This window comes from Phacochoerus africanus, chromosome 3 (assembly GCF_016906955.1).
Source record: "Phacochoerus africanus isolate WHEZ1 chromosome 3, ROS_Pafr_v1, whole genome shotgun sequence".
Classification (NCBI taxonomy): domain Eukaryota; kingdom Metazoa; phylum Chordata; class Mammalia; order Artiodactyla; family Suidae; genus Phacochoerus; species Phacochoerus africanus.
This window is the reverse complement of record NC_062546.1, coordinates 53,039,145-53,064,593: the sequence shown is the minus strand read 5'-3', so window position 1 is coordinate 53,064,593 and position 25,449 is coordinate 53,039,145. Positions and strand designations below refer to the sequence as shown.

General features: G+C 44.3%; 1 protein-coding gene across 2 annotated transcripts; it reads left to right on the top strand.

The window, feature by feature from the left end:
• The first annotated feature begins 4,465 nt into the window (after positions 1–4,465).
• Positions 4,466–24,182, top strand: GOLGA7 (golgin A7). Of its 2 annotated transcripts, none has more exons than XM_047771820.1 (6): positions 4,466–4,543; positions 4,767–4,899; positions 11,289–11,441; positions 18,816–18,917; positions 20,129–20,191; positions 22,828–24,182. In XM_047771820.1, exons 2-5 carry the CDS (start codon positions 4,789–4,791, stop codon positions 20,174–20,176), a joined length of 414 nt encoding a protein of 137 aa, XP_047627776.1. In that variant the 5' UTR covers positions 4,466–4,543; positions 4,767–4,788; the 3' UTR covers positions 20,177–20,191; positions 22,828–24,182. The 2 variants fall into 2 exon arrangements, with proteins under 2 accessions (XP_047627776.1, XP_047627777.1); XM_047771821.1 differs by having other exon boundaries at positions 20,124–20,191.
• The last annotated feature ends 1,267 nt before the right edge of the window (positions 24,183–25,449 follow it).

The following is a 25,449-nucleotide window of genomic DNA, read 5'->3' as shown; positions in this document are numbered from 1 at the left end:
TTACATTTAGAATGGATAGGCAATGAGGTCCTGCTGTACAGCACGGGGAACTATATCCAGTCTCTTGGGATAGAACGTGATGGAAAATACTATGAGAAAAAGAATGTATAAATATGTATATGTGTATGCTGGGTCACTATGCTGTACAGCAGAAATTGACAGAACATTGTAAATCAACTATGATAAAAAAAATTTTAAGTCACTCAACCATGCTAAATGAAAGACCAAATAGTTGTTCTATTCTCTATAAACATATGTCAAATAATATGAATCTAATAAATGTAAAATAGTATTAAAGAGCCATGCAAGGCTGTTAATTAACAACAACAAAAAAGGCAAGCCACAGCCCAGGGAAAAAAAAGGATTTCAAATCCTATATCTGACATTGGACTTTGCTATATCAGTCCTATAGCAAAGGACTAATATACCAGTCCTTTAGGTTTTAGGACCTTGAGTTTGAGTCCTCAAAACTCAAAAATAGGAAAACAACCACAAACAAAAAAAAAATGGCAAAAGATTTGAACAGCTACTTCATCAGAGAAAAATCTATGGATGGCAAATAAGTACACAAAAAGTTGCTGAGAATCATTAGTCACAGAATGGTGGGCAAGTAAAATGGCACAACCACTTTGGAAAACAGTATGGCAGTTTCCTGAAAAAGTTAAATATGTACATACCCTGTGACCCAGACAGTCAACCCCTAGTACTTGCCCAGGAGAAATGAAAATATACGTCTCTACAAAGACTGGTAGATGAGTGTCCAATAGCAGCTTTTCTTATAGTAGCCAAAAACTGGAAGCAACTCAAATGCCCATCAATAGAGGAATGAATAGGAGTTCCCGCTGTGGCGCAACAGGATCCAAGGTGACTCTGGAGCACTGGGATGCAGGTTCAACCCTGGACCCAGCACAGTGGGGGTTGCTGCAGCTGTGACATAGGTTGAAAGTACAGCTTGGATCTTACCCCTGGCCCAGGAACTCCAGAAGCTGCATGGCAGCCAAAAAAAAAAAAAAAAAAAAAAAAGCAAACCAGCTATGGCAAAGTGGGTTAATGATCCAGCTTGTGTCTGTGGAGGCACAGGTTCAATCCCCAGCCCAGCGCAATGGGTTAAGGATCTGGCATGGCCGTAGCTGCAATGTAGCTTGCAGCTCCTGTTGGGATTCCATCCCTGACCTGGGGAACTCCACGTGCTGCTGGTTGGCCAAAAAAGGAGGAAAAAAAAAGAGAAATGAATAAACAAACTATAGAATACCCACACAATGGAATACTATCCAGCAACAAAAAGGAATGAATTCTTGACAACACAACAACAGATGAATCTCAAAATAATTAGTCTATGTGAAAGAAGCCAGGAAAAAGTGTATATACTGTATGATTCATTTCAAACAAAATTCAGGGAAATTCGACTAATGCATGGAGACAGAGAGCAGACCAGAACCTGGGGAAAGGGGCTGGGGAGGGACAGGAAGGGGGGATTACAGAGGAACACAGGGAACCCTTTTAGGATAATGAATGTTTGCTATCTTGATTGTGGCGATGGTTTCACAGTAGTGTACATGTCAGAACTTATCAAGTTGTCTGCTTTAAATATGTTCAGTTTATTGTATGCTATTTATCTTCCATAAAGCTGTTTTTAAAGTACAATAATAGAAAATTTTTAAAATGTATAGTAGGCAGTAGGGAAACAGAGCTGGACCCTATGGTCCTTCTCCCCTGTCCTCCACTTTCCTTTTGTCTGTGGGAAAGCTTAAGCCAAAGAATAAGTTTAATCAGAGAAGTGAGAAAATGCAGAAGAAAAGGAAAGCAGTCAGACAAAACCAGATAATAATAGCTGAGTCACTAAGCAAAGTCAAGGACCTTTAGTTCCTTCTCAATGGCTGTAGATCATATTCTGAGCTGTTTGCCATGATCTGTGAGCTGTTTTTACAGCTACTAAAACCTCCACCAGGTGGAAGACATTAGCTACACGATGACCAGACAGTAGCCAGGACATAAGCTGCCACAATTTTGAGAACTGGCCTCAAGAAGATGGGAACCAACCAACCTGGGACTAAAGATTAATAGTAGCTAAATCAAGACATAGCTGATCAGACCACCACATGATCAATTTCAAGAAGACTATCAGAACTGACTGTGTTGTTTCTGTATGTAGCCACCTCCCTAAGCCTATACACCCCTTGACCCTCCCCTTTAAAGAGTCTTGCCCACTCTTTGTCAGCAGGGTGTTGGGGTGGGGGAAGGGGGAGTTGGCCTTTGGACATGAGTCCACCCTCCCCCTCCTACTTCAGTTGCTGGTCTCTGAAATAAAGCAAACTTTCCTTTCCACCAACCTGGCCTCTTTATTGGCTTTAGAGTAGTGAGCAGCCAGACCCTACTTTTGGTAACAGTATCAGAAAGCAGTGCTAACAAGTTATACAGTGGTCCCTCTTATTCAAGGGGGACGCATTCCAAGACTCCGCACTACCACCAGTGGATGCTTGAAACTGAAGATCATAGCAAACCCTATATACATTGTTTTTTCCTATATATACATACCTATGATAAAGTTCAACTTATAAATTAGGCTAAGAGATTAATAACAATAATTAACAATGACATAGAATAATTATAACAATATATTGCAATAAAAGTTTTGTGACTGTGGTCTGTCCAGTCATCTTACTGAACTGGACTCACTTATCTCTCTTGTGATAATGTGAGATGATAAAAAGCTTACGTGATGAGATGAAGTGAGATTTTGGGGGAAGGGGAGATGGGACTGCTTGGAGGGCCTGAGTAGGCTTTTGTCTAACACTTGGAAATGAATTGTCCAAGGAGACACAGGTACTGATGAAGCAAAAGACGTTATTGTAAAGGGGCGCCCAGGTGGAGAGCAGCAGGGTAAGGGAACCCAAGGGAACCCATGAGTTGCTCTGCCTTGTGGCTTCCAGTCTCAGGTTCATTATTTTATTTTTAATGGCTAAATCATATTCCATTATACATATGTACCACATCGCCTTTATTCAGGGCCCTTCCTGGTGGTGCATGGATTGCTCAACCAAGATGATATTCAGTGCCAGGGTTTCTGGGAGGTGGGCAGGACATATACGGGGCTGGCATATCCTCCTTCCTTTTGGCCCCTCCCAGATTCTTTTTGGGCAGCAGCTTGTGAACACTGTATTCCTTATTGGAACCTCCTGCTGTGAGACAACTCATGCATGCAGCTATTATTGTGCTGGACAGGGCAGGTGGTTTCTGCATATGGTTCCATAATGAGGTGAATGATGTAGGCTTTGTAATCCATTAGCTACTATATTGACTTTCTGACAATGGATCAGAAGAGAATCATCTGATTTGGGTGATCCTGGATCTTGATGTCAACACTTAGATGTCAGTTGCAGCCATGGGAGATTGGAAGACCGGGGATCCCAATGGGATGGAGCTGACCGTAAGATTTCATCACACTACACAGAATAGGTATACAATTTGAAACATGAATTGTTTACTTCTGGAATTTTCTATTTAACATTTTCAGCCTGCAGTTGACCGGGGTAACTGAAACCCGGAGTTCTCACTGTGGTGCAACAGGTTAAGGATACAGCGTGGTATCTTCAGCAGCTTCGGTTGCTGCTAAGGCACGGGTTCAATCCCCGGCCAGGAGCAGCATACTACTGTGGCATAGATTGAAGCTGCGGCTTAAATTCAGTCCCTGGCCCAGTAACTTCCAAAGGCCGTGAATGCAGCCAAAAAGAAAAAAACAAAAAAGAAAGCACGACAGAAGATAAGGGGGACTACAGAGAAGGGGTTTCTCTGGCAGCCTTGTCAGAGTATGCTGAGCTCAGGGAGGGCGCCAACCGCCAGTGACAAGCCTCTATGTCCTGCAAGAAGTGGAGGCTGCGGTGCTGGATGAAAATCTTTGGGGTGGGAGAGAAGACAACAAATACCTTAGGGAAAGTTGGAAGAGGGATGCTTGATAGTGAAGCCCGTGCAGGTTCTCGCTCCTCTCTACCTCCCGCCCTGCTGCCAAACTGCTCAGGTCTCAAGCCTGCTTTCTACTTCTAACTGTGCGCCAGCAATTTCTTTTGTAGCCTTGGGTCCAACGTGCAAACTGAGACTTCCAACCAAGAGTGAAAATAAGCCCTTAAAAGTAGTGATCAGAAACTATATCGCCGCGATCAACAGGTAAATGACACACCAGGGAAGTGATACACCGGGGAAATCCCAAGTCTCAAACCCGTGTAGGCTTGGGTAGGGTCGCGCTCCACAGCTCTCCCTGCCGCAAAGCCCTCCAGCACCCCTCCACAGCCCCGCCCAGCCCGGCCTTTTCCTTCCGGTTGGACTCCCAAGAGCCGGGGTGGGCGTGGTCACCTCTGGCCACGCCCACTGCTCGCGTCCCGCCCCGCAGCACGCAGCCACGGCAGAGCCACTTTACGGCAGTAGAAGAAGGTGGGCCCTAGACTTGAGGAAGGAGGCCCGGCTACGGGGCGGGGAAAGAGGCATTTTGCGGCAGGACGTAAGTGACGGCTCAGGTGGCGCGACAGCAGCTGGAGGGTGGAGGAGGCGGGTTCGTGTTTCCCGGGCCGAACCGGGCTGTGGGGGGGGGGGGGGGCGTGGGGCCTGGGTCCGGGAGGTAGTTGAAAGCCTGCGGTGACAGCATGGATGAAGGGGAGTGGGGCGGGGAGCCCTTGGGCTGCTTTGGGAGGTGGGTGGGTCTGCGCGGCTGGCGGGTTGAAGTCCTGGGTCCAGGCCGGGGATCTGACCGTGGTTGGTGTCCCCCGAATCCGCAGCGCGGCCCGTCTAGTCCTCGCCATGAGGCCGCAGCAGGCGCCGGTGTCCGGGAAGGTCTTCATTCAGCGAGACTACAGCAGTGGCACCCGCTGCCAGTTCCAGACCAAGTTCCCCGCGGAGCTGGAGAACCGGGTACGCATCCGGGCTCCCCGCACCTGTTCTGGGGTGGGGCGGCAGGGAGTGAGGGCCGACCCCCGGCCGCCGTGCCCCTGGTGGCTCTGGGAGGGTCAGGCACTGAGGGAGCCTGGGCCAGGGGCATACGAAGAGGGCCACTAAGCGAGCCCTGATGTTTGGAGGAGGAAGAATAAGGCCAAGCTTGGGATCTGATGAGCGAATGGGATTACACGGTTCCCAGTGCCCGGAATCTGCGCCGCCGTCTTCCCCAGTCGTCCCCACCCCACCTCGGGTTATTGACCACAGTGATGAGGAACTAATTCCTGATGCTCCAGGCCACCTATCTCTGTGTGTTGTAAACTGTATCCTCCAACCTCACCACGCAAGCGAAGTCATCATTCTCCTGACTGGCGTTTGTGGCCACTGTGCTGGCTGCGCTGCTGGGCAGAAAGGATTTATTAAGTGCCGTGCCATGCAGTGCAGGCCGGCCTTCTCGGAACCTGAAAAACGCAGCGCATTGGATGAGCCTGGACAGGGAAATATCTCAGAGTGAGGCCCTCAACTCGGCCCTCCCAGTTCCGATCACGGAGAGCCACCTGTGTTGGGTTGGCTTGCATGTCAAAATTGTCATCAGAAGATGGGGCCTTTGGGCAACCTTACCTACAGAAAGGGATGTGTTTTCCCTTTCTTCAGACTTAGGGAAGATAATGGTGATGGTCATTGTCTTACTTTAAAGGTACAGGGAAGTGAGCGTATGTGAGAGTGTGTTTTCTCTTGTGCCTACAGGTGTTCACACACCCAAAGAAAGGGTGTTTGGTCTTGAACTTTTGTCTGATAAAACTTACTATGTGTTTCCTGTCCAGAGGTCAACTTCTGGTTAGATGAGAGCAGGTTTTGTGGCTCTTTCCTCTTTGACAAGATGGGTGATTAGGCCTGGGCGTGGGACAAAGAAATGCTGGCCATGGGGTAAGTAGGTGTAGATGACTACATACCGGAGACATGTATAGAAGTCATTTAAAATTAGCTCATAGGGAGGTAGGTGGTTCTACTTGATTGCCAAGATTGGAAAATCAGCGGTGATCAATTTCAGTGTCCTCTTGTTTGATGCATAACCCTGGGCAGGTTGGTGTCCCAAGTATGTGTCTTTAAATGCAAATTAAAGATCAAACATGCCTCATAAAGATGATTTGTAGATTAGTTTCTGACATGTCATATAAATGCTGCAGTTTGTTGTCGCCATGTCATCAGATAACTCAGCCTGATACTAAGTGGACATTTCCGCAGTCATTTGAAGAGCTAGACATGGAGCAAGTTATCTGTTGGCCAGAGCTACTGAATGTTGTGTTTTTGTTTTTTGTCTTCTTAGGGCCACACCCACGGCATATGGAAGTTCCCAGGCTGGGGGTCCAATCAGAGCTGTTGCTGCTGGCCTATGCCAGAGCCACAGCAATGCCAGATCCAAGCCTCATCTGTGACCTACACCACAGCTCACGGCAACCCAGATCCTTAACCCACTGAGCGAGGCCAGGGATGGAAGCTGCAACCTCATGGTTTCCTAGTCGGATTCGTTTCCACCTTGGGAACTCCCTGAATGTTGTTTTTAAAATAATTTAACATCACAGTTGACCTGTTTTACTTGTTAGGACTTATGTGAAATGGATCGAGTGTTTTAGTTTTAAGCCTCTTACAGAAACTCTGATCTAGTACTGTTTATGTACTTTCAAATCAGAATGTAAATTACTCCTTTTCACCATACTTATTTGGATGTCACAAGATACCTTTATTTAAAGGTTGTAAGGTCAGACTTCTAGCTCATAATTTAGCCAAATACATGTATTCAGAATCAGACATTAGTCTTCCACTCTGTGTGTGGTAGAATCTTTACAGTGCAAATGCAGAATCATAGTGTAGTCACAGAACTCCACTGATTGTTACAGAAAATTGGTATTTCTATATTCTGGAGTCCTTTTACTTCTTTGACTTCATGTTGCCCAGAACTGCCTGTGATTCTGAGTACTTTATGGAGGTATTTGGGGCTGTTCAATTGTGCTTTTGAAAAAAATATTTTTTTCTCTTTAAATGTTTGGTTAAAATACTAGCTTATATTTTAAACTGCTTGGAAAAGCTTTGTTGTTGTTGTTGTTTTTCCCAGTGTGTTGAGATTAAATTTAAATTTCAGGTTTAAATTTTCCTTGCTTTGTTTGATGGGAAATTGAAAGGTTTCTTTTTCTCTTTCTCTACTACTTACTGATTGCTCTACCACTGGGCCTGATTTTCCTTTTGTGAGACATCACACTTGGCAACTTAACAGAGGAAGAAATAAACATTCAAATGTTTTGTATGATTTTAAAGCATTAAACACAGACACATACACACACTTGTTCCCTTTAATTTAGGAGTGAGGACAAGTTCTGTCTGTTAACAAGTTTACTTTCTCCACTGCCTGTGAGAATGTAATACTTCGATGTGTGAGTGCATTGTTGCCAGGACAGTTCTTTAAAGAAAGCTTGATTCTCACTTTAGCCAAAATACAGACATTGTATGCACTCTTAGTCTGGGCAGAAGAGAAGTGAATGGACTATAATTGAAGTAATTTTGTTCCCCTATATATCTTTCAAAATGTTTGTATATCTGGTCAGTGGAGATTATCTTTGATTTGCAGTCAACCCCATCCTTTCCACAGGAAGTTCAATAAGGAACAGAAAATTCAGGGGAGGAGTTCCCGTCGTGGCTCAGTGGTTAACGAATCCGACTAGGAACCATGAGGTTGCGGGTTCGATCCCTGGCAAGGGATCCAGCGTTGCCGTGAGCTGTGATGTGGGTCACAGATGCGGCTCAGATCTCGCGTTGCTGTGGCTGTGGTGTAGGCTGGCAGCAACAGCTCTGATTCGACCCCTAGCCTGGGAACCTCCATATGCCGAGGGAGCGGCCCAAGAAATGACAAAAAAAAGACAAAAAAAAATTCGGAGAAAATGAGCCTGATTCTTATTTCCATTCTGACTGCCAGTGTTTATGGCCCAAATTTATATTTTGCTCCAACTTCATATCTCTCCAAATGTTGATATAGCTGCTAGATCAATGTCCAGGTACCCAGGGGCGAACGCTGACAGCTGTGCTTCATCAGGCCTGGAAGGCATGAGAAAAATGCCCACAATTCCTCTGTGGAGCCCTTCCTGTTAAGTATGTCCTTTGCCATTACTGTTGCCTACCATGCTTTTTCCCTCTTTTTCAACCTTTTGAAGAAGCTCTTGACCTTTTTAAAAAAAAAAAAAAAAAAACTTTTATTCTTTTTTATTAAACTTTTCCCCCCAAAATTATTTATTTATTTATTTATTTTGCTTTTTAGGGTCACATATGTGGCATATAGATGTTCCCGAGTTTGGGGTCGAATCAGATTTGCAGCTGCCAGCCACAGCCACAGATCCAAACTGCATCTGCAACCTACACCACAGCTCACGGCAATGCCAGATCCTTAACACACTGAACGAAGCCAGGGATCAAACCCGAATTGTCATGGATATTAGTTGGATTCGTTACCACTGAGCTACAATGGGAATGCCTCAAAAAATGTCTCATTTGGATTTTTTTTTTTAATGATCTCTGATTTGCGTTCATCCTGTAAAGCATTACAACCTTGGAATAACTCTTAAGAATTAGTGTTTCTGGTATTTCTGACCTGAAAGAAAATGTTTCCAGGTTGGACCCCCTAGTTCTAAATCATATTCTGGCCAAAGAAACTTAAATAGGGAGTTCCCGTTGTGGCTCAGTGGTTAGCAAATCCGACTAGGAACCATGAGGTTGTGGGTTCGATCCCTGGCCTTGCTCAGTGGGTTAAGGATCCGGCGTTGCCGTGAGCTGTGGTGTAAGTTGCAGATGCGGCTCAGATCCCACACTGCTGTGGCTCTGGTGTAGGGAGGTGGCTACAGCTCCGATTGGACCCCTAGCCTGGGAACCTCCATATGCCACGGGAGTGGCCCTAGAAATGGCAAAAAGACAAAAAAAGAAAAAGAAACGTAAATAATTCAAAGAATTTCTTTGTCAGATCATAATATCATAGGTAAGTCAAATGCAAGTATTTGAAATTATTTAGACTTTTGTGGATATACTGATGGACACACTGAGGGCATTAACTTAGGTGTAACTAGGTGGGGAGAACAGTGTACAATTAGTATTTGCTCATTGAATTCTTCTCCTAGGTCTGTATTCTGGGAATGAGAACCCAGGTGACCGTTGGTGACACAGCACATGTTCAGGTGGGGGCTCAGTGACGGAACCCTGCCCTGGCTCAGCGCCAGCTCCACCCACCCAGCCCCATGTCAGAAACGCCAATATTCTGAGAAACTAAAAGGGGCTTCTTTTAAAAAACAAGTCCCTAGTGGTTAGGATTCAGCATTTTCACACATGCAGCCCAGGTTCAGTCCCTGGTTTGGGAACTGAGATTCCACATCAAGCTGATGCACAGGGCAGCAAAAAAATAAAAAACAGATCGAGCCACCACCACTTTAAAGTGCTTTTGGTTTATTGAGTCCTCCCAGTTTTCCACATGAAGGACAAAACAATTGCCTCTAACCTAAAGGGCTTACTAGCCTAAGAGTGATGATCGTAAATCATCAAGAGGAGTTCCTGCTGTGGCACAACAGGCTCAGAGGTGTATCTGGAGCTCTGGGACACGGGTTCAATACCCAGCCTTACACAGTGGCTTAAGAATCTGGCATTGCTGCGGCTTCGGTGTAGGTCACAACTGTGGCTTGGATCTGATCCCTGGCCCAGGAACTTCATAGGCCTCAGGGTAGCCAAAAAAGAAAAAAATTTCAATTTAAAATTAAGAAAAAGAAAAATAAATCATCAGACATGTTCTGTCTGTCATCAAAGAATTAGGTTCTCGGAATGTTTTGTCTTAAACTATATATCGAGGTTTTTTTGAATTCCTTTCTGAATCTGTTTCTAAGTAAAGTTTTCATGAAAGAGAATTCATATGTAAATAGTTATTAGTTTTAGGAATAAGAGAGATGTGTGAGAGAAGGCAGAGAATAAGGACAGATCAGTTGTGCTTTGTTACCTACCAAGAAGTGTAGAATCGGATGAACTACTCGTGGGCTTTGGAATTCTTAGGGTAAAGATTGAGATTTGAAATCGGCCAAGTGCTGCGAGAAGAAAGGAAAGTGCTATTGGAAAGAGAAGCAGAAGAACAGGGGCTGATGGGAGTGGTATTACTGTGCGAATAAGGTGGCAGTGTCCTGAGTAGAACAGCTGACAGGAATGCCTCCTGGGAACGGGTGTGGTAGCTTAAGATCTCACCTTGTCCATTGTGAGCTTTTATTAAGCAGACAGTTCCTTGAAAAGAGATGGGCAGTGAGGAAACTATTTGCACCTTTCGATCTGCCTAAAATGTCCTTACTTCCCTTTTTTGCCTGGTAGACTGAAGCATGGAGGGACTTAAAGATCATCTGGTCTTGGGAGTTCCCGTTGTGGTGCATAGGAAACGAACCATGAGGACTCGGGTTCAATCCGTGGCCTCGCTTAGTGGGTCAGTGTTGCCAAGAGCTGTGGTGTAGGTCACAGACATGGCTCGGATCCCAAGTTGCTTCGGCTGTGGCATAGGCTGGCAGCTGTAGCTCCAATTCGACCCCAAGACCGGGAGCCTCCATATGCCATGAGTGTGGCCCTTAAAAAAAAAAAAAGTTACCTGCATTTTTTTTTTTTTTCGTCTATTTAGGGCCAAACCTGCACCATATGGACCCCAGGCTAGGGGTCAAATTGGAGCTGTAGCTGCGGCCGACACCACAGCTCATGGCAACGCCGTGATCCTTAACACACTGAACAAGGCCAGGGATCGAACCTTCGTCCTCATAGATACTAGTCAGGTTCGTTAACCACTGAGCCACTACGGGAACTCTATCTATGGTTATGGGCTGATAAAGGGAACTCAGCCCTCCTTTTGTGCCCCAGCCATTCTTGGCACTTGCCTCGATTACAGATCACAGAACTCTGACAGTTTATTGTGCTTCGATTGTTACGTATCTGCTCTGCTTGTGACTGGAAAGCCCTTGAGGACTAGACAGTGTCTTTCTCACCTTCCTCTACAGCCTGATGCCAGGTGCTCAGTAAATGTGAGTGTAGGAAGGATTGGGCCGGGGATATATAATTTAATGAAGTTACTTGAAATTTGGTATAAAGAGATACCATTTGGAGCCTTGAAGATACCAAGTGTCCACAAGAAGACTAAAATTAAGTAACCACTCATCAGGTTCAGTAACTTGGGTCCAGATTTAACCAAAGTCACCTAAAATGATGTGTTAGATAAGAACGTTGACAGAACAGCAACCTAAAGTAGTGATAGCATGCATTGAGGGAGTTGCTCTTTTTTTCCCCAAAAAACTCATTTTTAAATTCTTTTTTCCACACAGATTGATAGGCAGCAATTTGAAGAGACAGTTCGAACGCTAAATAACCTTTATGCCGAAGCAGAGAAGCTCGGGGGCCAGTCCTACCTAGAAGGCTGCCTGGCATGTTTAACAGCATACACCATCTTCTTGTGCATGGAGACTCATTATGAGAAGGTAGGGCTGCCTTTGTTTTCACACATTCTCTTAAAACCATGAGAAAGGTGAGCTTTTTATGTTTATATTCATGTGGTGACAACTGCCATAAAAGTTAAAGGGGCAGAGTTCCCACTGTGGCTCAGTGGGATAAGGACCCAACATAGTGTCCATGAGGGGTCAATCGCTGGCCTCACTCAGTGGGTTAAGGATCCGGCATTGCCAAAAGCTGCAGTGTAGTTCACAGATGTAGCTCAAATCTGGCGTTGCTGTGGCTGTGGTGTAGGCCGGCAGCTACAGCTCCAATTCGACCCCTAGCCTGGGAACTTCCATATGCTGCTGGTGCAGCCAGTTTAAAAAAAAAAACTAAAGAGGCATTTATAATAATAATCGCTCAAATTTTGTTGTTTCTATGACCAAAGCACACAGAAGAGTCCTGTGTCTTTCAGAAGCAGGTTGACACATCAGTGTTGAAATTGGCTTACACTTAGGAAGAATGTCGAAAAATCTACGTGCTCAATCTGTCCAGCCTTCCGAGAAGCCTTTTCCTTTATTTCCCCCAAACTTCAGTCTTCCATCTCATCCCCCCACCTGAGTTCTTGTCCTCTCTTTGAACTGTCTACTGGACCCAGTCTGGCTGGCTTTTCAACCTAGACATCCAAAAGCCGCACATCACACCTCACCATCTGGTTCAGGAGCAGCCTGCCTTTTTCAGGACCGTCTTTCGATGGGGGCAGGAAGGGGGCAATTCCTCAGCCGTCAGACTCTCCGTTTATGAACAGTTCCTGATGTCCTCTGCCACACCCTGGCTCGTGCCCGTCCTGCCTCTAAGGAAGCAGGGTCTCCCTCCCCTTCTTTGCCTTTTCCAAATGGCCGCCATCTTCCTAAGGCACAGCCCTGCCACCCCTGCCACTTAGGTGAGGTCGAGACCTTCGAGGGTTCTCATTTCTGGCCACTGGGTGATGGTCAGGTCCTTCTCCAGCCCACCTCCAGCTCGCCTTCCCAGCGGTGTCGCCCCTTCCTCACTTTCTCTGCCAGCCAAGCACACACTCCAGGCTGTCCTCCAGCTGGCCTGCCTTCTGGGTCCAGACCTCTCAGCTAACTGTCCATCTCCTCTTCCACTAGAATCCCTTCTCTGTCTCACCACAATGCTTCTTGACTTGTGGCTCTTTGGGGGCACTTAGTGCTCTCTACCTGGGAATGTAGCCTTTTGTGTTGTCTTGTTTGCCTTTTTTTTTTTGTCTTTTTTTTAGCTATTTCTTGGGCCGCTCCCGCGGCATATGGAGGTTCCCAGGCTAGGGGTCAAATCGGAGCTGTAGCCACCGGCCTACACCAGAGCCACAGCAACACGGGATCCGAGCCGCGTCTGCGACCTACACCACAGCTCACGGCAACGCCGGATCGTTAACCCACTGAGCAAGGGCAGGGACCGAACCCGCAACCTCATGGTTCCTAGTCGGATTCGTTAACCACTGCGCCACGACGGGAACTCCTGCCTTTCAAATATGTATCTTTCTTGAGGTCAAGGGCCTTCTTCAGGCTTAACATCATGCCTTGGGTGTATAAGGCACTCTCTGAATGTGTGTTAAGTGCATAAATTGACATTAACCTCAGTAAACCCCTAGTATGGCATGAAATTCTGACCATGTTTAGAAAATGAAGGGCTGAGGAATTCCCGTCGTGGCTCAGTGGTTAACGAATCCGACTAGAAACCATGAGGTTGTGGGTTCGATCCCTGCCCTTGCTCAGTGGGTTAAGGATCCGGCGTTGCCGTGAGCTGTGGTGTAGGTCGCAGACACGGCTCGGATCCCTCGTGGCTGTGGCTCTGGTGTAGGCTGGTGGCTACAGCTCCGATTCGATTCGACCCCTAGCCTGGGAACCTCCATATGCCGCAGAAGTGGCCCTAGAAATGGCAAAAAGACCGAAAAAAAAAAAAAAAGAAAATGAAGGGCTGTGAGGATCTCTGTGCTCCCCCCCCCTCCAGGTATCCCTGTCCCTGTCCCATGCAGTGGGAGAGCAGGTATAGTCACAGCTAAAGTATTTTCAGCTGTTGGCTGGAAATGTTGCTGTATCTTCACTGGCCTCCTGACATGACTCCCCTGCTGTTACCACAGGGAAACATGCAGATAACTAGTTGAGCAGTCTGTGTCCTCCTCATGTCACACAGACAAGCGGCTCCCTGTCACCTCTGCTGGGCCTTTAGCATCAGACGCCCCAAAGAACCAGGGTCAGCTTTCAGTCCGTGCTGTCTTAGCAGCTGCTCTTTAATGATGCAGTTGGTGAGTGAAGGAACAGAGGATTCATTCATTCAATAGCTGTTTACTGAAGGCCTGCTATGTGCTAAGCAGCGTGCAGAGGATATAACTAAAGAGGGCAAACATGCTTGCCGACACTGTGGAGTTTATAATTTCAGGGTAAACAAACACTGATAATAAGGAAACAAGACCAACAGAATTGTAAGGTGTGATAAGTACCTTGAAAAAAACAAACTTTGCTCTGAAAAAAACAGAGTGGGAGAGACCTAATTTAGACTGTGTTGTCAGAAAGGGCCGCTGGCATGTGCAGGATGGGAAGCCCGGCACCATCCACATGGAGAGAGGAACCTATGCCGAAGGCCAGGAGCATCCTGGGGCCTCGCAGAAGGAGAGGAGTGGGGTGAGAAGGGCTGGAGGTGACTGGGGGGTGCGGGCATCCTGCGGGAGTGTGTGCTCAGTGCAGGGAGAAGCCACTGAGAGGTTTTTAAACTGGAGAGTGACACGGTTAGATTTTCACTTCAAAGAGATTTCTTGACTCTTTGAAGAAAAGGTGTAAAAGTGGAAGTAAGATGCTTCACAAGAAGTACTGGCAAGAGGTGACGATAGCTTGGCCGAGGAGCAGAGTAGTGGAGAGGAAGGAGGTGAACAGATTCAAGGGACATGGTGGTGGTGGAGCCATGGCCTAATGTGGAGCTGCTGACTGCAGAGGGGAGGGAAGGCTGAACCCTGTGGGTAACAACAGCCGTGGGGTGGCCACTGAAAGATGTGTAGAATGTTGTCAGTTTAAGGCAGAGACAGACATCCTCCAGAGTATTTTATTCACACTTGAAGTATTAGATGCTTGAATTGCCATTTCACTACAGCTTGTAAGCTTGTTGATGAGATTTTAATTTTTATTTATGTATGTGCATTTGCTAAAATAAATAGATACCTCCTTCTGAGGTCAGTTGTTAAAAAGGAAAAAAAAAATCTCCAAGTTTGAGTTCTCTCAACTATAAAATGGGTCTTAGAATTAATAAGTTGACTTACATATGATAGATGTATGATAGTGTTTCTCAAAATAGATTTAAAAATTGGGTTAGTATATGAAGTTCCCATTGTGGCTCAGTGGTAATGAACCCAACTAGGATCCATGAGGACGTGGGCTCGATCCCGGGCCTCACTGAGTGGGTTAAGGATCTGGCATTGCTGTGGCTGTAGTGTAGGCCAGCAGCTACAGCTCTGAATTGACCCCTAGCCTGGGGACTTCCATATGCTGTGGGTGTGGCCCTAAAAAGACAAAAAAAATTATGTTAGTGTATATGTGTATTTATGTATGTTTTAATGAGATATTTATGAATTTATATACAAATTTTTATTTCAAGTGTAAAATCTTTTTTAGCAGCCACTAGTTTATTTAGCTACTAAACATTTAGCAGCTCTTAATTAAAATCTTTTTTGACTCTTAATCGTGGAAGGCAGTTCTCAGTATCAGAAATATGATGGAAATTGATTAGGTCCAAATTTATGTTTTAACTTGAGTTCATAGGTAATCTGTAAGGCACTACTTTATAAGTCTAAGATCTCTTTCTCTTTACAGATTAAGTATTATAAAGCAACCACTGGGAGTTCCCTGGTGGCCTAGGAGTTAAAGGATATGGCATCGTCACTGCTGTGGTGTGGGTTCAATCCCTGACATTCCACAGGCTCGGCCAAAAATATTAATTAAAGCAAGTAAAGACAAAATAAAATTACTCAGGAAACCAGAATTTAAGGCATGGCCACTTTTTATAAATACTTGTTTGTTTGTTTTTTATTTTAGAAGCTGGGAGTTCCCGTCGTGGCGCAGTGGTTAACGAATCCAACTAGGAACCATGAGGTTGCGGGTTCAGTCCCTGCCCTTGCTCAGTGGGTTAACGATCCGGCGTTGCCGTGAGCTGTGGTGTAGGTTGCAGACGCGGCTCGGATCCCGAGTTGCTGTGGCTCTGGTGTAGGCCGGCGGCTACAGCTCCGATTCGACCCCTAGCCTGGGAACCTCCATATGCCACGAGAGCGGCCCAAAGAAATAGCAAAAAGACCCCCCCAAAAAAAAAAATTTTAGAAGCTGGACATGACTAACTAGATCATGCAAAGTAAATTGCTGGAATGGTCATAATTAAGACATAATGTATCTGTCCTTTTTTTTTTTTTTTTTTAGGGCTGCACCTGCTACATATGGAGGTTCCCAGGTTAGGGGTCCAATTGGAGCCAGAGCCTCAGCAACTCAGGATCCAAGCCCCACCTGCGACCTACACCACAGCTCGTGGCAATACCAGATCCTTAACCCACTGAGCAAGGCCAGGGATTGAACCCACATCCTCATGGATGCTGGTTGGGTTCATTAACCACTGAGCCACGACGGGAACTCCTGTACCTGTCCTTTTAAAAGAAAACATTTTAAGTGTGTCTTTGTATTTTTGATAGGATGATAGAAATTTTAGCACAGTCAGCCCCTCCCTCTCTCCAGTTTGTCCCTTAGGAATGTCTGTGTTGTTATTTTCTACTTTATGAAAGGACAGGCATTTACTCTTCATTGTTTTAAACACTACAACTGTAGTCTGCAAACAGTAAGCCAGATATAATAGTGCTTACATTTTATCATGCGGGTTACATTTTTCGAAATTGTAAATAGGCCATTTAAAACCCACTAGAACAATCATGCATTCTTTTCCCTTATAGTGTGCTATTTATTGATCTAAAATGAAGATAAAGGCTTCAGTGTTATTTCTCTCTGTTGCTGCCCATTATAATCAGGGAACAAATGGGCTTGTAGAAGGTCCTCCCCTCAGCAGCTCTCTGCTTTGTACATCAGCTGGAAGATCCCCCTGCCTGTGTGCTGTGATCTGAAAGGAACACAGTCTAGAGGAACTTGGATCTTACCAGGATCCTGAGGCTCTCACTCAGCCTCCCTTCAGATATCATTTCTTGAGGGTCTGGTAGGCTTTCTCCAGTTTAATAATCTCAGGGACAATGGTAGTGTTTAGCTTTGTTAAGTATACAAATTGAGGTTTTATCGAGGGTTTGAGGATAACAGATCATTTTGTTCAGTATTGTAGTTTGTCTAAACATTGATTTACCAAGACTAGTAGAGTAGAATGTCACCCAGAGGTTTCTTGGAGTGAGAGTGGGGCTTTGCCCTGTGTATGTGATGCGGAATGAGTTCACACCTGTTAATGCTTTCCTATTGCTAACGAGACGAAGAGTTTAAAAGCATCTTGTTCAGGACAGTGCTGCTTTCACCAAAGGACGCTAAGAGGATTTGGAGCTTATACAAAAAGAAAACGAGTTGTTTTCTCCCTGAACCGATACCCAGATGCCCATGGGTGTTATTAAAGTTTACATAAAAATCCTGCGCAACAAAGTTATGCTTGAATTTAATAAAGGAGTGCTGTTTCTCTAGCTAGCAACCTGCACCCAGGGAGAGAGGGAGGAAAGCTAGCTGTTCTGAAGGAATCCTTTCTTTGAAACTAGCCTTGCGGGCATTTTTCTGCGTGTCTCCCGAGTATGAATGGACTGGGGTGAGGGAGAGGGCTCTCCAGTTTCCAGCTCTGGCAGGTGAGCTGAGAAGGCTGGCAGGAAGAAGGTGGAGGGTCCTGAGTTGGGCACCTTGATGGGCTGCTTCCTTGTCATTTCAGCGTGATTGACAAGATACCCATAAAGACCAAGCACCACTCAAACTCTTTGAGAGCTGAAAAAACAGGAGAAGGATATGTATACTTCAGGTAATTAGGTGAAAAAAAAAAAATCTTTTTTTTAGAAATAGTATTCTGGAGTTCCCGTCGTGGCGCAGTGGTTAACGAATCCGACTAGGAACCATGAGGTTGCGGGTTCGATCCCTGCCTTTGTTCAGTAGGTTAAGGATCCAGTGTTGCTGTGAGCTGTGGTGTGGGTTGCAGACACAGCTCGGATCCCCCATTGCTGTGGCTGTAGTGTAGGCCGGCGGCTACAGCTCCGATTAGACCCCTAGTCTGGGAACCTCCATATGCCGCAGGAGCGGCTCAAGAAAAAGGCAAAAAGACAAAAAAAAAATTCTGTATCAAATTATACCAAAGCACCTAAATTTTAACATCCGAATTTGTTACTTTGGTCTAGTCCATTGTAGACACACACTTAAATCATTTCTTAATTTCCAACTATATTTTCATACAAGTCTTTTTTTCCCTCTCTGCTGTGATCACAGTTATCTGACTTTATCATATTCTGGTAGTGTGAATTTAAGAAAATATATAGTAATTAAAGAACTGGATCAAAGCCTCTTTGAACATTAGAGCCAGAAAAAGATTATGACTTTGAATCTGAAATAAAACATGTAGCTCTTTGATTTTGTATACAACTATTAAGATTTATTTTCTTCTCGCTTATCTGTCCCAGAATTGCCCTTATTAAAGCTGGGGATTTGGCAGTTTCCAGAAGTTCCTTTGTATCCTATCTGGTTTCTGTCTACATTTGCTTTGACTTTTACAACCTTACTACTAAACTTATAAACCGAGGTTCCCATCTAGGACACAGGAGCAAGCTACAGAGTACCTCTGCATCCAGTCCTGGAAGTGATATAAGACACTTGTCACTGGAACCTCCATGGCAGCCAGCAAGCACGCGATTTACAAAGGAACAGAAACCTTCCGGATTTAAACTAACTGGGCTCTCTTTGTTATCAGCCTACTCTGTATCCTTACTTACAATTAATGAAAATGTACAAAGGAGGGAAGAAGCAGCGTCTATTACAGGAGAAGGTCAGAAACTGCCCTTGATGTTGGAAAGTGTCACATGAACCACACTTTCTGAGTAGGGCGAGGAAAGCATAACTAAGCGCTGTGTGCAGGGTCCTCTTTGTATTTCCTGCATGCAGGTGACTGGAAGGGGGTAGGGGGCTGCCTCTCAGGCTTCCCTGTGCATCTCTACTTGCACCGCATGGACCAGGCTCGGGACCAAGGGGTCCATCCACTGCCCTGTGTCTTGGTGTAACTGGCCTGAGCCAGACACCCAGAGCTGTGTCCCACCACGAGGAATATCCATTTCCCGCTTTGAAAACGAATTCCGCCTGAGCATTTTGAGGTCCAGCTGATACCGAAAGGGAAATCTGATGAACTTTGTAAAAAGCTGTGATGTTTCTTTTCGTCAGGTTCTGAAGAAGGTCTCCAAATACATTCAAGAGCAGAACGAGAAGATCTATGCTCCCCAAGGCCTCCTCCTGACAGATCCCATCGAGAGAGGACTCCGAGTTGTATCTTTTCAGTCTAGACCACAGGGTACAAAAGGCTCTAAAAAGAACACGGTGATGGTACTGTCTTGCCCTGGCTAGAAGGACCTGAGCTCCCATGTCTCAAGCTTGCCCTGGGACCCCTCTGTGGGGGTGGTTCCTGTCGTAAGCCTCCCAGCTCCAGCATCTTCCTTTAAAGCCCACCTCCTTCCCCTTCATCATTCTGGTCCCTGTGGCTTGTTTAGCATTGGTTGCCATTGTCTTGGTGGTTCTGAGGCATCTTGTAGTAATAATGGCGATGGTGCGAGTAATGCATTTCAGCTGCAGAGACCCAGCGAAAGCCCCTTTGAAATGCATGAACCCTAATGTGTGGTGTGGTGGGACTGCCGGCCAAATGCATCGCAGCTCCGTGGGCTCTTCTGATTCCCTGAAATCAGTTACAGCTGCCAGATGTACCATTTCATTACCTTTGACATACTGTGCCTATTTTTAGAGGCGGTAAGCTTTGAAAATCACTAAGTGAATTGCCAGAAAAAGCCCCCAAACAAAACTAATTTAGTTTGATAGCTGGAGTAATGGGTAAAATAACTTTTTTTCTTTTTTTTTTTCTTTAAAAAACCTAGGTCATATAATCCCAGGCCTTCCGGCTGATTGTCATTTCAGCAGTTTCATTATACTCTGCAGCAGTGGTTCTCAAACGTTCAGAACTCATGAACCCTCTCCCAAGAAAAAGTCTGCTTATAATTTCAGGGCATTTTGAACCCCTGAGTTCATCACCTCCGTGAGTGCTCAGTTAAGACCCTCCTCTTAGTTCTGCAACAAAGCATCCTTTTTCAGAATTTTTTTTTCCCAAAAAATAAGTAATTGATGTTTGAGGAAGAACTGCATGTGGAGTGCTACAGGCGATTACCTTTCTTAAATGTCTCAGCAAGCTGTAGAAAGCATTGCGTTTAACTGAGGTAGGAGACATTTTTAATAATTTAAGTAAAGCAGTTCTCTGGTGGTGCAGTGGGTTAAGGATCTGGAGTTGTCACTGCTGTGGCTCAGGGCACTGCTGTGGCACGGGTTCAGTCCCTGTCCTGGGAATTTCTACATCCCTCGGGCACGGCCAAAAAAATGAAATAAGTAAAGCAATTGAAAGACAAGTCTGCTCAGACCATACCCATCATCTTGCCATGGCCCCTTTTTCTATGTTGTGTCCTATAGTGTGTTTTCTTAACAGCCATGCTGTTTAGATTGAAATTACCATTTATGAAGACAGAGGTGTGAGCAGTGGGAGATAAACCATGGAATTAAAGGTAAATATGAACATTATGTGAATTACCTACAATTTTTGACATTTTTGTAGGATGCATGGATTTTCTTCCTGGCATCGTAAATAAATAGTGGCATATTCTCTGTATTGGCTTTAAAACATATGTATATAACCCAAGCGATTCCAGAATTTAATCCTGATTTCCCCCCCCACCCCCGTATTGTTTTCAGACTTATTTTGTTGTGTTGTTACTTTGTTTTTTGGATTGGGAGGGATCTTATTTTAATATTTCACAACTATCCTAGGCATTTTAATAGTTGGGTCTTGGATATAAGAATCAGTCCTGACGTGTTCCCTGGTGGCATAGTGGGCTGAGGATCCAGCGTTGTCAGTGCTGTGGCTCAGGTTCCATCCCAAGCCCAGAAACTTCTGCGCATGCCAGAAGGATCAGTTCAGCGATTTCCCTGCCTACATGACAAATGGCTTTAATAACCAAGGAAACATATCAGAGTGGAGTAGGGAGATTCAGAATATTTCATTTATTTAAGTGGTGTCATAGCCCTGTAGAAGAAACCTTACCTCTCGAGGGTAGAAGCGTAAATTTTCATTCTTTTTAGAATGTTTACGGTCTTATGTATCCATGTAATGATGTGAGTAAATGAGAAATAAATCAGTGACTACTGATCAGAATCTGCAGCCACAATACTTCAGCTCAGCCTTCTAAGTGACCAAAAAATCCTCCTTCACTGTTTCTGCCTGTTTTAGTCATGTGCTCTTTCTCTAGAGAATGTTCTGTGGGTGAACCTGCCCGATTGACTTTGTCTGCAGGCCTCTCAGTAATTCACAGGCAGCACAGAAACAGGTTCCACCTAAGCAGGCAGAGTCCTTCCCAGGGCAACACTAATAATAACAGCTGCAGTTTTGAGGGCAGGGCACCTGCTGTGTGCCAGGTTAACACAGAATAATTATGTAGATGGTATTTTAAATCTCACAAGAATTCTGCAGAGTATTTCCCCTACTTTCCAGATAAGCCAAAAAAGGTACAAAGAGATTAAATGATGTTCTCCAAGTCACACAGTGATGTGTACTGGGATATGAACCCAAGTCTGACCTGAAAACTCCTGTTTTTTACATCACACTTCCTGGAAGTACCTGCAGCAGCAGAAACGTGGAGAAAGAGTTCATCAGATTATTCTAAGTGTATATATCCCCCTCTTTTCTTTTTCAGTACTGTTTTAAAAACACATTATGTCTGCTCCTGTACTATTTGTTGAACCCTACAAAGCAGCCAGCTTCACAAAGCTGCCCTCTTGCATGAGAGAATGTGTCACCCAAGTCCTTAAAAGCCCCACACCTAAACAATGACACCCTCTACAGTGTGCCTCCTTCTTCACAAAGGCTTTGTTTTAGAACACTTGGTGTTACCTGTCCGTGCGCGCTTTCTCATGCGCAGTTTCCAAACTGATACTTCTCTGGATGATTAACCAGGGACCCTCTGTGGTTTGTGTTACATGTTGGGGTACGTTTGTTTGATCCGTTGCAGCTGCACTGACTTGGCACAGCCCATTTGTCATGACTCATTTTGCAGCTCTTGCTGCTAAATGTCATGTTTTTCCGAGGTAGTGCAGGGTTTTGAGCAATTACACACCAGAGACTAATCTATCAATATTCAACAACAGTGAAAGTTTAAAATAAGATTTACATTAGGAACTGGTGGTAGTTTCACAAATGCAGATATTTTTGTTCAGCGCAGTTTAGTTTTCAGAGCTTTGTGTTCCTCAGGCTCAGGGTCCTGTGTGGGCTGAGGTCTTGGAGGAGGTGGGGGGAACTGTAAGAATAATTCAGTTCTATAATTTTTCTTACGTCCACCTGGTGTCTGTAGGTTGAAGCATTGTGTGGGAATTAAATTACTGATTAACAAAAGAGCACTCAAATCATGGAGATGGCCTTTATTTTTAAAAAGAGCTTTAAATGAAATACTTTGCTCCTTTTAAAAAGTTATTTTTTTTCGATACCTTTCTCATTGGACAGCCTGATGGTGCTTTCCCTCTTTGGATTAAGACTGTCTTCTTTACTCAAAGACAGAATAGGGAGGTTCCCTGATGGTGCAGTCAGTTAAGGATCTGGCATTGTTACTGCTGTGGCGTGGATTCAGTCCCTGACCTGGGAACTTCTGCATGCCCCGGGCACAGCCAAAAAAAAAAAAAAAAAAAAATTTTTTTTTAAATAGAATATATCAGTATTTTATCACAATAAGTTAGTGATTAAAAATAACCAACATCTCTTAGCACTTACTATGTGCCTGTTCTGTTCCAAATGCTGGATTTGAATTCTCACAACACGCTGATGAGGTAGGTGGTGTTATCTCTGTTCTTTAGATGAGGAAACAGAGGCACAGAGAGTTATCAGTCCAAGGCTAAAAATCACAGCAGACAGGCCCCGGGTCAGCCGATCACACCTTTGCTGTCCTACCTCCTGTGACATGATTGGTCAGAGATGGGAACGTCCAGGGCTGGGCTCGCCAGGCCATCAGGCAGGTAGTGCAGATCCAGGTATTTCATAGCTAGAGACAGAGTCAAGAGAACTTAGCCCACATGTCGGGAGCTCGCATCAGGTGATGTCTTAGAAGTTATTTTTGCATCCCTCTCTAAAACCTTCCCTTCTCCCCTCTGATCATAGATCCCATCTCCAGCTGGGACCCTCATCTGTCCCCTGGCCGACCGCAGCGTGTCCCCTACCTCCTCTCAGAGCATCATTCCTTCGTATCTGCTGCCAGAGCCACGGTGCCATTCACTCCAAGGACTCACTTTCTGAAATTCCACACCTGGGGTGACCTCTAGTCGCTCAGCATCCACTTTGTGTCTCCAAATTGTGTAGAACTCTGTAATCATCTGATTAGTTCCTGAGAAACACAATGAAACATTTCACTTTTTTTTTTAATTCGAAGCCATTAATAAAATATGCAGTTGGTCAGCCCAACACAGTTTCTTACCTGCCACCATTCTTCGGGCCAGCTTCCACAAGCCGTATCCTAGCCAGTGTTCAGTCTTACTCCCCCAAATTCATACGCTTTTCTCCAGGATTTTGGTGAAGGATGGGCTGTGTCTGTGGTTTTGCTAAGGCATCTCCCAGATTTCTAAGAACTACCAGTTTTGCCATGACTCAAATCTTAAAAGATCTAGTTCTGCTGTTGACTTTCTCAAACCGAAGCTCATTGGGAAGATAATGTGTAATGTTATTTGTTTTATTACAGCAGTTCCTAATTAAAGCAGTATTTAATGCAATTTCCAGGTTTGGTTTTTGAGAATTTTGTTATTACTGCACTACCTTGAATGTTGAGTTGTGGGATGTGTTGCTTGTTCCTTATAAAAATAAGTAAGCACAATAAAGTGGATGCCAAACCATCAAACATAAATGCCCCTGCTGTGTCCCTGACTGTGTAATGAGCAAGTGTAATAAATATTTTACTTCTAGTTTTGTTATAAATATAACTTAAGAGAAAAAAATTTGATAGGAATGATACTGTATATTGCTAATTTTTAACTGTCCCTACTGGCAAACCTTCTGATTCATAGACTTTCCTCCATATACAGTATTCAGTGCACAGAAATGTTATGATCGATTCAAGTTCAGTAAGTTAAGTGATTTCCAACTGAAACTCTCAAGTCTGCATCAATATCTCTAGTTCTTCTCTTGGCTGTGTGTTCTCAGTATTGGGACTTTTATGCCCTTCATCTTTGAGGTTTGAGAGCACTGGATTTGGGAGAAAGATAAATATATTAGATGAGGATGAAACAGTTACAAGTTTTACTCTCAGAGATATTGTAGGTGCTAATACTGGACTCACTCTTTCAGATTTAATTTCTTTTATGGGTCTGTTAGTTATTCAATAAATCCCATAGGTCTGTGTAATATTTTAATTGTATAAAACTTGTTACTTTATAGCCTATAATAGTGTGTCTGTCTGCCTTTGAAACCCGTTGCAATAACTTTGCTGAAATATTAACACGTTAGTAAAACTTTTCGTAAACAAATCGTCTCCGTGTCATGTTTGCTGTGATTGGGTAAAGTGATCAATTTGGCAGATAGACATTACTACTAGAATCACTGGTTCAGTGCAGTTTAGTATTTTTAAACAAACGTCTGACATTTATACCGTTTGTCACACTTTTCAGTTTTTTACACACTTTAGCTCAAGTGCAGATATGTTAGCTAAGTAGGAAAAAAAAAAAACAAGAAGTAGTCTTTGATAGTAAAAATGTATTTGATTCAAGAAATAAGAGGAGTTCCCACTGTGGCTCAGCAGGTTAAGAACCCGACATGATGGGTTAAGGATTGGGCATTGCTGCAAGCTATGGCATAGGTCGCAGATGTGGCCGAGATCCAGTGTTGCCATGGTTGTGGTGTAGGTCGGCAGCTGCAGCTCTGATTCGGTTCCCCAGCCCGGGAACTTCCATATGCCACAGGTGCAGCCTTAAAAGGAGGAAAAAAAAAAAAGATCTTTGGTTGTGTCTGATTTATACAACTACTTCTTTTTGCAAAATGGAGATTTAAAATATAAATGTATATTATATAAATGTATATAAAATATATATATTTGGCCATGCCCGCAGCATGAGGAAGTTCCAGGGCCAGGGACTTAACCTCTGCCACAGCAGTGACAATACCAGGTCCTTAACCCATTGAGCCACCAGGGAACTCCTTAAAATCTTTTAAAGTGGGCATTAAGTTCCTATAGAGCTTCCCGGTTTTAGGCAGGATTTCACATCTGTACCATTGGAGGTTTAGGGAAAGAATTTAGGATATAATACAGGAGAGCCCCACCCTTATTTTTTTTTTTTTTTCGATCACATAATTCTGTTTGCTTTTGGAACAAAATACATGTACCACTGTACTCCTCAACTCTCCCAGAACATGGGTGGTCTAGAGCCTACATTTTGGCTTTCATGATTCATGGCAAAAAAGATGTTAATCAGCCATTAATAATAATCCTCTACACATTTCCAAGTTTGGAGCACTGCTGAGTACTGTTATAAGACCGCTTACTACAGCTCTTGTGGGAGGAAGAATAAAATGCTTCACACCTTCCACATCTGCAGATTAAAGTTGGTCACTGTGTAATGGTTATATTTACTGATGTTTATTCTCCAGCCAAGAACAAAGCAGGGTGAGGATCACTCGGACCTACTTCAATTAATGTTTGCACCAGTTCAATGAATGTGTATGATGAATACAAAGTGTCGTTCACACTACAAGGTCCTAGAAAATTTGGAAAAGTGGAAATGAAAGTGAATGTTTATC

What these genes read in the sequence shown, in the direction of transcription:
- GOLGA7 (XM_047771820.1), top strand. Translation starts at nt 4,789, where the DNA reads ATGAGGCCGCAGCAGGCGCCGGTGTCCGGGAAGGTCTTCATTCAGCGA. An exon ending in CCGCGGAGCTGGAGAACCGG is followed by an intron (nt 4,900 to 11,288) that starts GTACGCATCCGG and finishes TTTTCCACACAG; the next exon opens with ATTGATAGGCAGCAATTTGA. An exon ending in TGGAGACTCATTATGAGAAG is followed by an intron (nt 11,442 to 18,815) that starts GTAGGGCTGCCT and finishes TCTTTTCGTCAG; the next exon opens with GTTCTGAAGAAGGTCTCCAA.